Source organism: Anas platyrhynchos, chromosome 1 (genome assembly GCF_047663525.1).
Source record: "Anas platyrhynchos isolate ZD024472 breed Pekin duck chromosome 1, IASCAAS_PekinDuck_T2T, whole genome shotgun sequence".
Classification (NCBI taxonomy): domain Eukaryota; kingdom Metazoa; phylum Chordata; class Aves; order Anseriformes; family Anatidae; genus Anas; species Anas platyrhynchos.
In genome coordinates, this window is record NC_092587.1 from 38,108,384 (window position 1) to 38,123,823 (window position 15,440).

A 15,440-nucleotide genomic window follows, 5' to 3' on the forward strand; every position below is an offset into this window, starting at 1 on the left:
AGAAAGGATAGGATGCAACTGCTCTTTTAGTCTGGGCGACTTAAAGTTAGACAGGATCCCGAGTAGCTTGACCCAACCAGAGGGAATTCAGTGATGGGGTGCACGCTGCAGGATGGAGTGGGCTGTGATGCAGGCAACAGCCTTGGTCCTCTCATTCCCCAGACTAGGGAAGATATTGCAAGGCACAGCGCTCTTTCTACCCCTTTGCTTGAGCTGATGTCCAGAGAAAACCAGCATGCACCCCGGCTGCATTTCCGCAAGTGGTTGGGATGCAGCCAAAGTGTACCTACTGACTAAGGCATCCATGTAGAGTCCTGCATTGGCCAGTCCTCCAACACTGGGCTTTTCTTTCTACATAGACTACAAATACACTTATGAGTAGGTAGACAGTGATCAAAGATAAAGACAGATAGATTTTCACAGCAATATATTGTAAAAGAAGAACTAAATTCCGTAGTAGGGAACCATGGGATAACTCACTTACTTGGCAAAATTGTTTTATAGCGGTTTTTAGTTCCATGACTTGGGATGTCAATTTCTTTGGGATCCACAAAATTCATTGGTATTTCCTATAAAAAATAAATTAAATAAGATTGGTGTTTCCGAAGGAGCCATGCAGGAAATTATCACCAGAAGGACATCTGCTGTTACACAACTGTCTTTTGACATCAAAGTTATTAAGAAAAAAAGTGGTTCCCACCTCAAGCCTGTCAACACCCTTCCTTTAATAAACACAGGAGTTGCATATTGAAGGGGTGACTTCCAAGGAACACTTCTGATGAATTATTAAAAGCAAGGTTTTTATAGGATTAGGAGATAGGTTAGAAAACACAATAGTACTAGAAAAATGGAGTTGAAAAGTGCAGTATCATACCAGAACAGAGCAAAATTTTACATAAATGGACCGGGAACTATCAAAACAATTAAATATTAATATATGTCTGCCTTTTTTTTTTTTTTTAATTTTGTGCAAAGCCCTTAACAATGTCATTTAAAGATTTTATTTGTTTTTTAAAGACACTATTAATCTTTTAATACAGTCTAAATACTCTAAAGCATAATTAAAAAATGAACCCACTTCTCTTCATTCTCCTTTTGACTTTTTAGCCTCTGAGAGACATTGTCACCTTTAAATCTGCAGTTGTGCAAATACCTAATGTGACAATCTGCTCTTGATCAGTTTAAAATCACTGTTTTTCAAATTGTTTGTCAGAATGAAAAGCAAAATTCCTCCTATTTTTTGTTGAACAAAATGCTTCATTTGGTCTAAGGAGAGAAGAATCACATTGATTCTGAGGTCCTGAAAAATTGCTACTGCTCTTTTAAAAAAACAACAAAAACTTCTGGAAATGGTAAAATGAGACATACATTTATTTTTATTTATTTATTTTATCCATGATTTGGGGGGACATTTTACCAGACAGGATATGCAAGATGCTTCAGTTGACTCAAATCTTCATTTTTCACTGATTTTTTTTGGCCACCACTGTTTAAATTATCTTCGTGTAAGCTGGAATTTGATCTTTGGTAAATTAATACTTCTACTTAAGAGCAAAGTCATTTCTAGAGACTTCAGAACTCCCTTACTAGCCTGGGACATTTATCCAAAGAGACAGTGGCATATTATATAAATGCCTCTTGCAGACACATGAGGAGGCACAAAAGGTATTTGCTCTTCCCCTTTTCAATGCAAACCTCCTTTGACTTGAGCCGCTGGAAAATTTACTAAAGCATTTTCCTCCAAAATCAGCTGTTTTTTAAGTCTACAGCCTGTCCCGGACTTTGGCAAAACTCAGAAGCACGGCTGTCGTCCTTCAGACCCAAGTACTTGTGGGGCCAAGGGCACAGACAGAAATCTGCCAATAGGCTGTGGATCACAGCCATAGACGGGTCACTTATTGTGAGGCTGGCTATGAAATGCAAGAGGTGATTCCAGAATAAAATTCAGGATAGTATGGGCAAAACATCCCTGCTAGCAGGGGAAAATAAGCCCAGCACAAACACTTGCAAATTAGCACACAAAATCTGTAGATGTCTAGACAATATATATCAAATTGTTTTAGTAAACCAAATTGTTTTACAAAACATATATAATATATATATTTAAATAATTATAAATAATTTATGAGGTGCACAGTTGCATGCGTGTAACTACACGTCCTGCATATATGCCTTTGTTCATGGGCTACTTCACCTATTTGGGTGATACTCTGGCTCGCACTGGACCTTCAAATGCAACAGCTGCTTATAAACAAAGAAATATGATTTGGGTCTCTGAGAGCAGAGATAATGTGGCAACATTTATGAAAATTCAGGCAAATGTTTTTTATACCCATCCCTCCATTTTGATGAGACAAAAAATTTATAGATTTATCTAGCTGGCATTTCCCATGCACGATTGTATTTTCTGACATTCCAGTGTTTCAGGAACATGAATTTTTCTGTTTTGTCACCAAATTCCCAAGTATTTTTTGAATAGCAGTAGCTCAGGCTACTGAAGAAATATATGCTGGGAAATTTATATATCTTCCTCATTGCCAAATCAGGTGCATTCCCTCAGTTCCCCCAAGTAAAACTATTCAAACTTTCTGTCAGCCAAGGAAAAAAAAATAAAAAGAATAGTTCTTTTTCTTTCTTAATAAATATTGTGGAAAAGTTTTTTGATGCTGACTAGTTTTTACAAATAAAAAGTATAATTATTAGTTCTCTAAACTGTTAATTAAAAAATAATAATTTTTTAAACCAAAGATAACCTAAAACTGATCATGCTTTAGTTTTCCATTGAAAACTTTGAACATTTCTCAATTTTTAGCACACTTGGAAGATTTTCATGGGAAATATTCATTTTAGTCTTAAGAAGACTGTGTTACTATATTTTCTTAGCTAGTTAAAAAAAGCTGAGTGAATGGAGCGGGCAATGGTTATGTGTTGCGAACTTTGCATGCTTTAAGTTCCTAATAAAGCTATTATCTGTAGCAAGGAAGACATTAAACAGAAACTGTTCAACAGCTTCTTCTTAAAACATATTTAAAAGAAAGATTTAAAACCAGAACAGAAAAGCCATGATCTTTTCAATAGAATTCCTTGCAAAAAAATGAACGACCAGAGTTATGTTGTGCCCCACTGAAGGAAGAATAAAATGTGAGTATCCATTGACCCAAAGCCATGAATGGATGCTGTGTGAGAAGATTTGGGTAAATGAGATGCTGTGGACATGCCAAGTTGTTTGTACAAACTGAGTTCTAACATGGGGGCTTTAAACATGAAAATGTTATTTCTTCCACCTTTCCTGTCTAAGCTGCAGAATGACAGAAAATGGATGGCACAAATGGTGATAAAAGAATGTTGGATGCTTAAAATTCTTTCCATGTACGCTGTCTGACCATTTGTTGGTAAAACAACCTAGTGATTTATTTTTCCTGAGCAAATGACTTTCACTCTAAACCCGGTTTCTGTAAAGGTGAAAAAAAGACAGGACTGTTTTATAGGAATGCTATTATTCATAATGAAAAACTACTCAGACTAAGATGGCACTCATCTGTTTTACTGACTTACATGCACAAATTGTAAAGGAAGTCAAACTCCAAGGAATCACATGCTCAGGCATGTTTAGAAAGAATTGAATTGCCTGTATGCTTTTGTTAAGATCAGTGTTGTATTGGTCTTTCTGCTCTTACATGTCCCATTGGGATACACGTTTCCGTGAGTCTCTATTTATTAAATCTGAGCTATTAACCAGTCTTAAAAAGTTTTGCTTGTTTAGTTTGGTTTGCTAATGAGTTGTAAAAGTTAAAAACATTATGCTAATATTGGGTTGGGTAGCTTTGTGTGTTAGGTTTGTCTGATCTGGTACCCTCTGATAGCAGTAAGTAGCAGGACATCTGAAGGAACTGTAGGAACAGGATGAGCTTTTCATTTTATTTATTTATTTATCTATCTATTTATTTATTTATTTTTAACCTGGCCACCTGATTGCATTCTTTTAGCAAGAAATATAATGAATATTCACTCGTGTTCACATTCTTGCTACTCGTGATTTTATAGGCTTCTGTTAGAGCCTATAAAGGACTTTCCTAGTCAAAGGAGTCCTTGCTTGAGTCTATCTAGCATCATTGGATACAGAAGCTGCTCTAGCCTGTGATTATATTCACCATACTTCCATACATGCTTCGAAATGAAGTGATCAAAGCAGCTTGCACTTCTGACTGTCATATAGGTTTTTCCACCATCATAAAGATGTTTTCTATTTTATTCTCTATTCCTTTTCCCATGACTCTTAGCCCTCCGTTTCAGAACCGAATGAAGTATATAAAACTATTTCCCCCAGACACATAACATTTTATTTTTCAATCCTGAATTTCACCTACCTTGTTACACTCATATAATCCATCTGGAACTTCTTTGAAGTCCATTTCTAATTTTACTACTCTTCATAATTCAGTATCATCATCATACTTTGTCCTTACTATTTATTCCCTTTTCTAAATGGCTTTTGAGCATCTTGGTCAGTACCAGATCTGAAATAGATGCCACTGGACAGCCTCCTTTCAGTCTGAGAAGCAACCATATAGGTTACAAATCCCTCCAATGCTACAAACACTGTGTTGCTTCTTCCCTGATGTACTGCATTTGCTCACATAACAATTAGTTTCTTTGCAATTTCTCTGATACATACACCAGACTTACAGGTCTGTAGTTCTCTGAATCTCTTCTGGAGCCCTTCTGGAAAACTCTTGTTAACTCTGCCCTCTGATTTCCTAAATACTGGCACCCAAGTGCTAGTGTACACCTGCCCTGTTAACACATCAGTAGCTATAAATATGAAGTCCTTCAGGACTCCTGGGCCCAGCTTATTCCAGTGTTTACTTTTTATACAATTTATTGATTTGTTCTGTTCCATTAACACTTCAATATTAGACAGACCCTTTAGCAATCTGTTTTAATCTACTTCTGTCACACAGCTACGAAATTCTGTATGTTCATCTGTGGTGACCACGGATATAAATAACACAAACACTTTTCTCCCGTCACCTCACCTTTTCTACCCTTTGATCTTCTACTGATCCTCATACTCTGTTAAGTTTTGTGCTTTTGATCTATTTAAAAATAAAGCTATAGGGTTTTCTGTAAGTTCAAAACCTTTTTTTTTGGTCTGCCTTATTCAGCTTCCACATTCAACTGGCTTCTGTTTACGCTTTATTCCATTTCCCTTGTAAAGACTGTCTCCGTTTTTCTGATAGACATTTTTATCTGGCTGTTTTGCAATACCAGTCTCTTTCAGGTCTTCCTGAAGTAATATTTAATAGTGTGTTTTCCCTGAGTTAGTTTTCCTCCTGTGATTTGTTTCTTCCTGGCCACTGTCTTGGTTTTACCTTCTTACCCTTTTTAATATTAAATAGAGTTGTAGGAGACTTTCCTTTTTTTTTTTTGGTCTTGAGTATACCAGGCCCACAGTAAGGAGTGTTTGTTAAAGAAATGTTCAACTGACTCAGGAGCTGCTTCTCTTTTTTGGTGTCCCTGTCTGCTCCAGAAATGTCATTTATACCGCCTAAAATTGTAGACTTCAAATTATAAACATTACTAGATGATGTTTACATGGGGATAAACAAAACCTCCAATTATTACTGTGTTTTCTGTCATCACATCCTTTATGATCCCTCTGAAACTGTCACAGCATTACAGTCCTGGCTGTTTGTACTGCACCTCTAATACAACATTTATCCCATCTAAGAATGGAACTTCAAACTGGGAGGAATCTTTGTTATCTACGGCTATAGGTAACAGTTATTTATGAGCTATTTATCTCAGTGAGTTCAGATTTCTAAACATAAAATACCACCTTGGAACAATCTCATCAGCCATTCAGAAATTATTTGCACCTTGATAATAAAATGCTGCCCAATTTTTTTTTTTTCCATAGTTTCTGTTGCGCCAATTATGTAAAAATCCTCGTTTAAAGCTTCTTGTTAAACTCACCATGAATTCTGTTTGAAGTAAATGAGAACATGCGACTGCGTCTCGGAGCTGCTGCCGTGTCAAGACGCGGCCAGCTGACTGCAGGTATTCCATTGCCACCTTTTCTCGTGGAGTCGGCACAGAGACGAAAGGTTCAACACTTCCCAAACTACTCATATCCAAAGTCAGAGAGACATTGGATCCTCGTCTGCATTAGAAAATAATTAAAAGTTACATCACATCAGTGTTCATTGTAAGTCCCATACTCATGCAGCTCATCCTGAGTTAGTTATGCATCATGATTTTCTGTGTAGTCACTGGGATATTTGAATATGCAAAGATTGGTTTCATTGGAAGCACTGGGTGCCCACTAAACAAAGATTTTACAGATCACCCCACCTCTTGAATCTAACAACTAGTTTTGAAAGAACGCTCTTCTAGGGAGGAACTATTTGGATTATTCGTAAAAGTAGAAACAGCTCCCTGTATGCTACTTAATCTTTGTGGATGTTAAATGTGCAAGTGGTATGTTGGTAAGGAAGAAATGTTTTGCAGAAAGAAAAGGGAGTTTATTTCTAACATATATATAAAAAGCTGGAAATAAATTCACAGCATGGTGTTTACATTTTTAAGAATGTACGCAAATATAAAACATAGAAGGGAAAAAAGTGATAAAATCAGTAGAAATTAGTGGAAAGGGAGTGCCAGCATTGTGTATACCAAGTCAGTGGACAACATTTTGGGTGAGGTAAGTGAGAAGTGAGAAACATAAAACCATGATAAATCCCAGGAGAAGGAACGGTCACAGACATAGAGCGGTTATCCAGAAATGCCAAACATCTCACATAGGACAATCAACTTCATCAATGTTTCCACATTTGCACAAGAAAATAATGTTTGATTCAATCACACCTTTGAGCTGTGAAAATACCAAGAAAGCACATTTCTGTGTGTTTGGCATGAGCGCTAACCTTTTTGTTGCTTTCTTCAAACAACACTTTAGGAAACTTTTTTCACAGTTTCAACCCATTGATCAAATGTTACCTAATCAGCCCTTAACTTGAGGTTTGTCGATGGCACTAAATCCATACTCTGTGAATTGTGATGACTAAACACACATCCATAGGCATTAATCAAAGCTTCTGTATTTACTAATCTGAGTTTGTTACTGTGAAGACTGTGAGTTAGCCACCTACCTCTGAATTGGGCTACAGATGCCCTGTCAGTGTAAACACATCTCTAACATTTACCAAGCAGCACTGTGCATATAGAGATGTGACAACACTAGTTTCATCCCCTTAACAGTAATACATATTACCACATATTACTATAAATATCACACAAACTTCACCAGACAGTATCTGTGAGGCATCTGCTATCAATACTGGGGGAATGCTTTCCTTGAGTCTGCAGTGAAAGTTGTGTTAATGCTTGTCTTTTACTCTCCCCTCATTATCCATGAGTGGCCCATAGATATTTGAATGCACACATATTTGAGTAAACTATTTGTCTTTTCTGATATTGTGACTCTTTACTTCAGGCTGGTGTTGCTGCTTTATTTTTAAACTTTTTTTTTTTTTTTTTTCCTGCCACCAGAATGAATGCTCTTAGGGTTTATTGCTTTCTTCTCTGGCAGTTTTGTTTTGTTCTGAACTAGCTTCCCTCCCTCTCATACATGTCAGCAGATCCTTCATGTAACTTTATTTTAAAAAACTATTTCTATCGTGTCATTCAGCATGAATAGAAATGATTTCAGCCACCCACCTGCCACTTAGCAAAACACAAAACAACAATCACCAAGAAAAGAGACCACCTGATGGAATCTGTGAATCTCAGATTGTGCCATACTGTCCATGAGCCTATTTCAGCTTAAATGATGGGTGGTGACAGCGACAGATTTGCTGTCCAGGCACACAGATGGCAACAATGAGTCAGTGGCAGGAGCTGAGGTGGGAGAGACAAGATGGAGCTGAGGTGGCTGCAGGCAGCTGGATGCCTCCTGGGGTAAACGGGGACAATTTCTGCTGTCAGAGGGAAGACAGAGGGGTATGGCACTGCTAATTCAGCTAGGAGGAAGGCAGAACTGAAGTAGCATCTTGAGCAGAAATGACGAGCAGCTGTTACATGTTACACAGAGCAGTAGTGCTCTGTGGCTTGCTGTGCAACCTCCATAGCATAGAGGTCCCGCCTGGTGGCTGCCCTCTGATGGAGGGCTCTGGCTCACGTACCCGAGCCACCTCCCCAGGGACCATTCCTGTCTGCAGGGAAGTCAGCCCTCCAGCTCCATGCCACTCCGCGAGGAAAACATCCTGTTAGACTGCTTTCTCATAAAAACCCTCTCACTTAAGCACCTCTTCTGGCCACGAGTAGCAATTTATTCCGCGGAAAAAGGCAGTCCCTCAAACAGGTGGCTCTGAGGGCTGATATCACAAAACAGATCTTTTGAAAAACAGCCAGAAATTCACAGAAAAGGTGTGCAATGAACATCTCTAAAACTGTTTTGACTACCTTTGGCTGAGGAAAGGGTAGCAACCGAGACCCAGCCATACTTCTGGAAGAGCCTACTGAGATTTCCTAATATAGAGGAAAAGTATTCTCATTGTTTAGTAACAAAGTACAGTGAAAATGTTAATATTTTCTTTGGCTTTCATATTGTTATAACTGACAGTCTTGGCAAAAAGGCTATTTCCTTTTTAACAACAACAGAAAATATACCTGATCTAATTATAACTTTTGAGTTTACAGCTTTTACCATTTATGGGGATTATTGAGGAATACCAGTGTTGAGAATCAAATAACTTACTCTGGAAAGAAAAAAAATAGTTTTCACTATATATTTAACACATTAAAATCTACACAGTGAATAAAAACTGAACATAAGACAGAAAATAAAGGATAGAAGTTTTTTTATAAAGACATAGAACGAATAATAGTTCTAAAGGTAATTCCTCCATAAAAATAGGCACCTAAACACTTCTAAGAAGAATGCTTATGCTAATAAAAAGATTTTAACAATGTTTACATTAGTTAACTATTGCCAAGATTAACATTAATTATATAGACCTCTTTACTCCATTCAGGGCTATGCTGAGAGAAAGGGCTGAAAACAGGGCATTTTGCCTGCTGTTGAAAGATCAGGGAGGGCATGAACCCATCATGTTATCGTATGCTGTACTGTAAGATGCTTGTAGTCTCAGATCCTGCTCGGGACTCTTGGATTTTAACTATTTTTCATAGTTAAATTCTTCACTTTCTGTAGAAAAAAAGAAAGCAGGAATTCTCTTCTGGTGTTACCACCTGAGAAAGAGGTGAAGTAGTGAGCAATCCTTTATCCGCCTTATTGGAAAGAATGCACAGTACATCAGTGGGACCAATGAATCTGCTACTCAGATAACTAATTTTTCTTGGACCCCTCTAAACACTTATACATATACATATACATACATATATATATACACACCCTATATATACATGTATATACATGCACACCCTGACAACACACAGGTATCCTTCCATTTCAATTACAGCAAAGAAGCCATACACATGATTTTTCCCTTATTTCTGAATATTTACAATTCTATGCTACAATCCTCTAAATAACTTTATCTTCTGTTCCCCGTGTTAATAGCCAAAGTAGAGAAGATTGATTTGCTCCTCTGTAAGTAGAGCTCCCTGTCCTGGAATCCCCTCGAGGTTCTGTCTTGGTGGGGATGAGCATTGTGTGAGGAATCTGAGGAATTGTAAACATTCATGACAACATTACATTAAAGTCAGCAAGAGACTAACTCTTCCGACTTTTCACCAGCTGGGACAGCCACCTCATTACTGGGTATGCGAATAAGTGCAATCAGGAAACCACTTGTGTCTGTGTATTGTCTAGTACCTCAGAGGGGGGCCTACTACATACTCATGGCCCTATTTTCAATAAGGCAATAAGAACACGTCCGCTAATGAGAATCCACTGGAGGATTTTTAATTGTGCATTTATAGAAGCAGATTTTATTGGAGACATGATGAAAAAATGCAGTGTTTGTTTGAAAATTCTCAAAAGGAAGCTCCACCTGTCCACCTCAGAGGGCCAACAGGTTACCCAAGCCTATTAATCATTAGCAAGGTCATTTCCAGGTCTTCCCTGACCCTAAAATTAAGCCGCAGTCGGTGATTATGAAAATCCAACTACCCAACATGTTTCTCCCAGTTGTTTATTTAAGCTGGGCAATTTCTTTAAATACACCTTTCCATGTTTATTCAGCACTCTTGAAAAACATGACGCCCAGATTCCCCGTCCTGGGCTTTGCCTGGGGCCTGGGGCCCACCGGCAGCCATTGCCCTCCGACCCCGCCATTGCAGGCCCGGGCAGTGCTTCCTCTCGCACCCATGCTCCTCGCCCCGCCGCTGTGCCTCCGAGGGCCGCAGGCAGGCCTGTGTCGGCCCTGCAGGTGGAAGGAAGCCATTAATTAGCGGGAAGAGCAGCGCTGGCTGGCTGCAGCTGCTGGGGAGGGAGCTGCTTCGCGTCCCGAGATCCTGCCTGTAGGCTGGGATGCTCCACAGGGCTTCGCTCCACGGGTTTTACTGCAGGGACAAAGAGAAAACCGCTGCCATTTCCCCGTGGGTTTCATTTCACTGGTATTCCTCTGGTCTAGACGTGGGTCCTGATGCTCTTCCTGGGCTGTCCCATGAGCATTCAGGTGGGCTTTGCGCTGCTGTAATTGCACTGAAGGAGCACAATTAGGCACACCATTTCCACCACTTACTGCCTTACTGATGCCTTTTCCAGTGCTAGAACTCTTGTGCTTATCTAGTTTCGTGTTTCAGTAGAATAATTCAAAGAAAAACAAAATTAAATTCACAAAAAAAAGGGCAGTGGAAAAAGTATAGAACCCAGCTTTCCTGCTGGCTTTTAAAATAGCTAAGAGAAAACATGCTCATGGGGATGAACAAATGTGGTAGATAAAACTGCTGTGGGGTGGGGATGTGAAAAGCACAGCAAATCAGACAAGGACATAATGTTGTTCTTGTTATTAATGCTGTATTTTGAGATAAAATAAATAAAAGTAGGGTGCTGCATAGCTCCCATTGACTTCATGAAGAAAAATCAGGTTCTGTGTTAAAAAAAAAAAAGCAGAAGAGAGGAAAGATGCAAGGGTTAAAAAAAAAAAAAAAAGACTTGAAAAGGTCTGAACATACTGCCATTTTATATTAGCCTTGGGCTAAGAGTAACACAGATCTTCTAATATATGGATGAGACATTTCCTTACAAATCCAGATTTATAATGTCCATTACAGTTAGTCCTCAGAACACCAAGAGATGACTCTCATTTGAGGTAAAATATAATTTGATAATTTTAAAGTAACATTCACTATGTCATTAAATAATTACTTTTAATAAGCATAAGAATAGTTGATGCATTTTCCACAAATGCTTATATATGACACTTGCTCTGTATGCAATAGCCTGAAATATATATCACATTGTCCTGGTAATATTACTGGATGTCTAGGGAAAGTAGGGTGAAGGAGACTATGGTTACATTAATGGGTGTGGTAATCTCTATTTTTTTCCTGCCCATCAGTATATTATTTCAAGCAAGGCTTCTAAGCATGTGGTAAAACTCCATTATTAACAACCCAAAGTGGAAAAGAGAATATTTTTTCCTAGGTCTCTATTTTTTTCTTGGAAATGCAGAGCTTGTGAGTTTCAGTTTTCTGTTATGCTGCAACACACATTAAAGAATATTCTGACAGAAAAAAAAAAAAAAAAAAAAAGAAACCCACAAGTTATGATAATATACAAAGCACATAAATGTCGTATCCTCTTATTTACTCCTACTTTCACCAAAGGTCAATCAAAAACATCAGCATAAGTTTGAGAACATAGTGAATAAAAGATACAACTATGTGAATGTCATCCCAATAAATAAATACTGCACAAAGTACTTAGTGCATATAATGCACTTTTTAAACTCCTAGGTGCTTTATGAGGCATTGCTACACAGATTCTACACTTGGCAAGTCTATGATGAGGACTCAATTTCCCAAATGATCTCTGATTTGCCTGCTGACATTTTGGGGTTCCATTTGGTTTTTGCCTGAACAACCATTTCAGCTTTTAAGAACCAACTCAGACCTGAGGTTCTCAACACTTTTAAACAAATCAAGCTCATGTTACACAAAAACTGAAGTGCTCAAGAATCAGAAGCTGCAATCAATGAGCTAACTAACAAGATGGAAGAATTAGCATTAGAAGCAAAACTAAAACCCAGGGTTTCCTAAATTTCTCAAATTACTTTAAATCATTTTGAAGTCATTTGTCACAAACATTCTTACCTAAAGGAAATTGCTCTTCAACTGATTTAAAGATTCAGTATCGTTTATGTCAATCATTTACTTAAAAAACAACAGCACAGGAATACAAACTTATTTGATAGAAAACCTATAACTATAAATATAAAATGACAGAATAATGATGCATTAAAGGATAACATGCATCATGACCAATTAATACAGCCTGACACCTGGACATTTAAGCTCAGGACTAGAAGGGAGGCAATTGATCAAGGTACACTGATCCTAGGTGTGCTATTTCTGCTCATGTTTGCTCTCCCACACTGCTCTCATAGTATTCTAGTGTTACAGTATTATTTTTTCCTATCTATTTGACACTTGAATAACTGATGCTTTCTACCTCTCATTCTGGGGAAGAGGTCCAGAGGTAACCAGAGCAGGCTGTGTGCCTATTGAAAAGGAGAAGGGATATATAGCTACTGGGAGACAAGACTTCCGCACCCCTGCAGCCTCCTAGCCACAAGAAACCTTCTGTCAGCATCCTCCAGCCCTCTCTGAGTCCACAGACACTGATCAGGAGCCTCAGCTATAATGTTTAAACAGTTCTTCTGGAAAGCGAAGGCACTTGATGTTCTCTCCAGAGGGTCTGATCTTGTTCCCACAGCCATGAGCGAGAGCAGGCCAATACTTCTAGCACTAAATTGCAAACAATTCTCAGGATCTACTCAAAGCTCAGCATGTCAAAATGAACTAAGGAAACGGTTTTGACAAGTACTTCTGGACTAAGTTTTAAGCAATCAGTATCTGGTTAGGACAGGAATGGCTCAATATCCTGTAGAGGAAAACAGCTGACATGAGAGTAGTTTCAACTTTCCCTCTTTTAATCATGCTTTCTAATGTACTGCCAATTCACTCCTGTTCTGCCCTCGATAAGGCTATGCTGCTCTGCTACGGGAACTGACTGTTCAAAAATGCAAAGCTTATACAACCTCCCATCTTTTCCTGTAGATTATTTCTACATTAAAATTGCATTTTGTCACGCAAGCTCCTCTCTCCAATAAAATTTGAAGGGTAACATAAAGCTCTGCTTCTGACTCATTCTCACATATATGTGTTTTTAGCAGAGATAAAAACTGAGTTAAGTGTTCAGAAATAAAAATAAATGAAGATGCTAATTTGTTGTGCTCATTTGAGCTGTTTTTTCCAAGTGCTGAATAAATGTTTACTAATTTATGGTTAATTTGCTTTAGATGGTAGAGCTTTAATTGAATGCAGTCATGTTTATTGCTACTATTACTTGCTCGCATTGCAGCATTGCTCTATTTCATACTGGAGGCCTCATTGCATAAGCATACAGGATGACCTGTTCTCTCTCCGATTAATGCACACGCTAATTTAAACCAAGCTATAATGAATATGAACAAAAGGGATTAAAAGAATAGGGGAAGGAAAAAGAGGATGGGGAGGAATAGCAATTAGCTGTTAAGGCTGCACAGATTAAACAAAGGCACAGGTTATTAAGTTCACAGAATGCATTTACTAAAGGTAAACCAACAAGAACCATTAAAAAATATATATATATATTCTGTCTGCTGCATTTTTGTTTGAAAATTGAAAAAAAAAAATCAAAACATTTTCTGTCCACCTTGTATGAGTTGCCCCTCTACTGTTTCAGTCCATGAGTGCCTCCACGATGCCTTAGAGGAGCAGTAGCCAGGCACTGTCATTTCCCATCTAGATATCTTGGCTAGGTGCAAAGTCTGATTGCATTTCTCAGCACATGCCCAGCTCAATTCTTTGCTGAGTGCTATAGCGTGCCCAGAGGGTGCTTCCTGCAGTATTAGAGAACCATCATCTATCTAAGAGAAGTGACCTAATAAATGGGAACAGAGAGATGCAACACTACAGAAGCAACTTCTAGGAAATACTTTAACAACTGCTTAACTGAGATGTTTTGCTATTTAGTTGGTCAGATCTACAGAAAAAAAAAAAAAAGTTTTTTCAACTTTAGATAAAAAAAAACTTCTTTTTCTTCATAGCAGAAGTAATCTCAGTAAGTCTCTTTAGCATAATGTATTTGTTCCATACTAATTAACCTCTTAAGCACAATCTCTACCTCCAGCCTGCACCTGCTGCTCATTTAAAGAACAAATATACAGCCATTAAATCCAAACAAGCAGGTATATAAACCATTAACATATTGATGTACTTCAGTACTTTCCTGAGAAAATCAGTCAGTCTGGAAAAAGGCATGGGTAGAAATATGCTTCATGTAAATGAGCAGAGAGTGTTCTTACAGTATCAGCAAGAAAAAAAATATTTTTTATTGTTACTTGAAGACTAATCAGTACAATGAGTTCTTTCCTGGTGCATTTGCCATTTGGGAAAGACAGGAAGGAACATCTGGGAAAAGAGGCGTTTACTACACCCTGTCAACCTTAAGATAATATAAAAGCACATTCCTTGTTTATTTGACTTGGTCTTCATTATCTTTAAACTACTTCAAGTGTCACAGAGAAGATTTCTAAGCAGACAAATGAATTGTTAGTGTACTTTGAAGAAATTACTGAAAAACAGCAGTTCCTGGAGCATGTAAAGCCTCCAGACCCACACCATTGTTCAGCAAAGCTGCGCCCTCTATGGACAGTGCCCTTCGTTTCTAAAGGTTGTAGCTGAGGAAATTGCTCCATTCAGTGACACAGTGGACAAAGGCTGGCTGTACGGACCAAAAATCCTTCTAGCTCAGACACTTTGGAAGGCGCAATCCCATTTCCAGAGTGACTTACGTGCTTGTGTTATACTGTGAGCTGATGGGATTCAGGCTGTCAGAGCCAGGAGCCAGGAATGTACGCTCAGGTCTGCCACTGAGCTGGCAGAAGTTTTCTGAAGTTTGCAGATCTGACACCTAGGCTAAGTACGCTAACATTTCTCTCTTCCCAGTGTTTTCTTCTTGATTCAGTTCTATTTTCTTCAGTAGTTTCCAGCCATGCTTTCTATGGGCATGCTTGCTGAAACACATCTATTAAGGTACAAAGTGCCTGGATTCCCTTTGAAAAGGAGGTTTAGGATATCCACTTGGGCTTGCAATTTGAAATGGAGCAATGCTTGAATGCTTTTAAAAGACAGCTGTAAGTGTCCACATACCAGAGTTTACTTCACCTCACACCCCAGAGATCAGGTAGGGCTTCAGAAGTGGTATT

The 15,440-nt window shown here is 38.3% G+C and overlaps 1 protein-coding gene across 7 annotated transcripts in view; it reads right to left on the reverse strand.

Annotated features, from left to right (window-relative positions):
• The window catches only part of PTPRR (protein tyrosine phosphatase receptor type R), a 140,908-nt gene that overhangs the window by 27,565 nt on the left and 97,903 nt on the right, over positions 1-15,440 (reverse strand). For all 7 annotated transcript variants that reach the window (XM_027455598.3, XM_027455592.3, XM_072034903.1 and 4 more), the window contains 2 exons: positions 5,977-6,163; positions 485-569 (listed from right to left, as the gene is read on the reverse strand). In XM_027455598.3, coding sequence (XP_027311399.1) covers positions 485-569; positions 5,977-6,163 — 272 coding nt within the window. The remainder of the gene's footprint in view (positions 1-484; positions 570-5,976; positions 6,164-15,440) is intronic.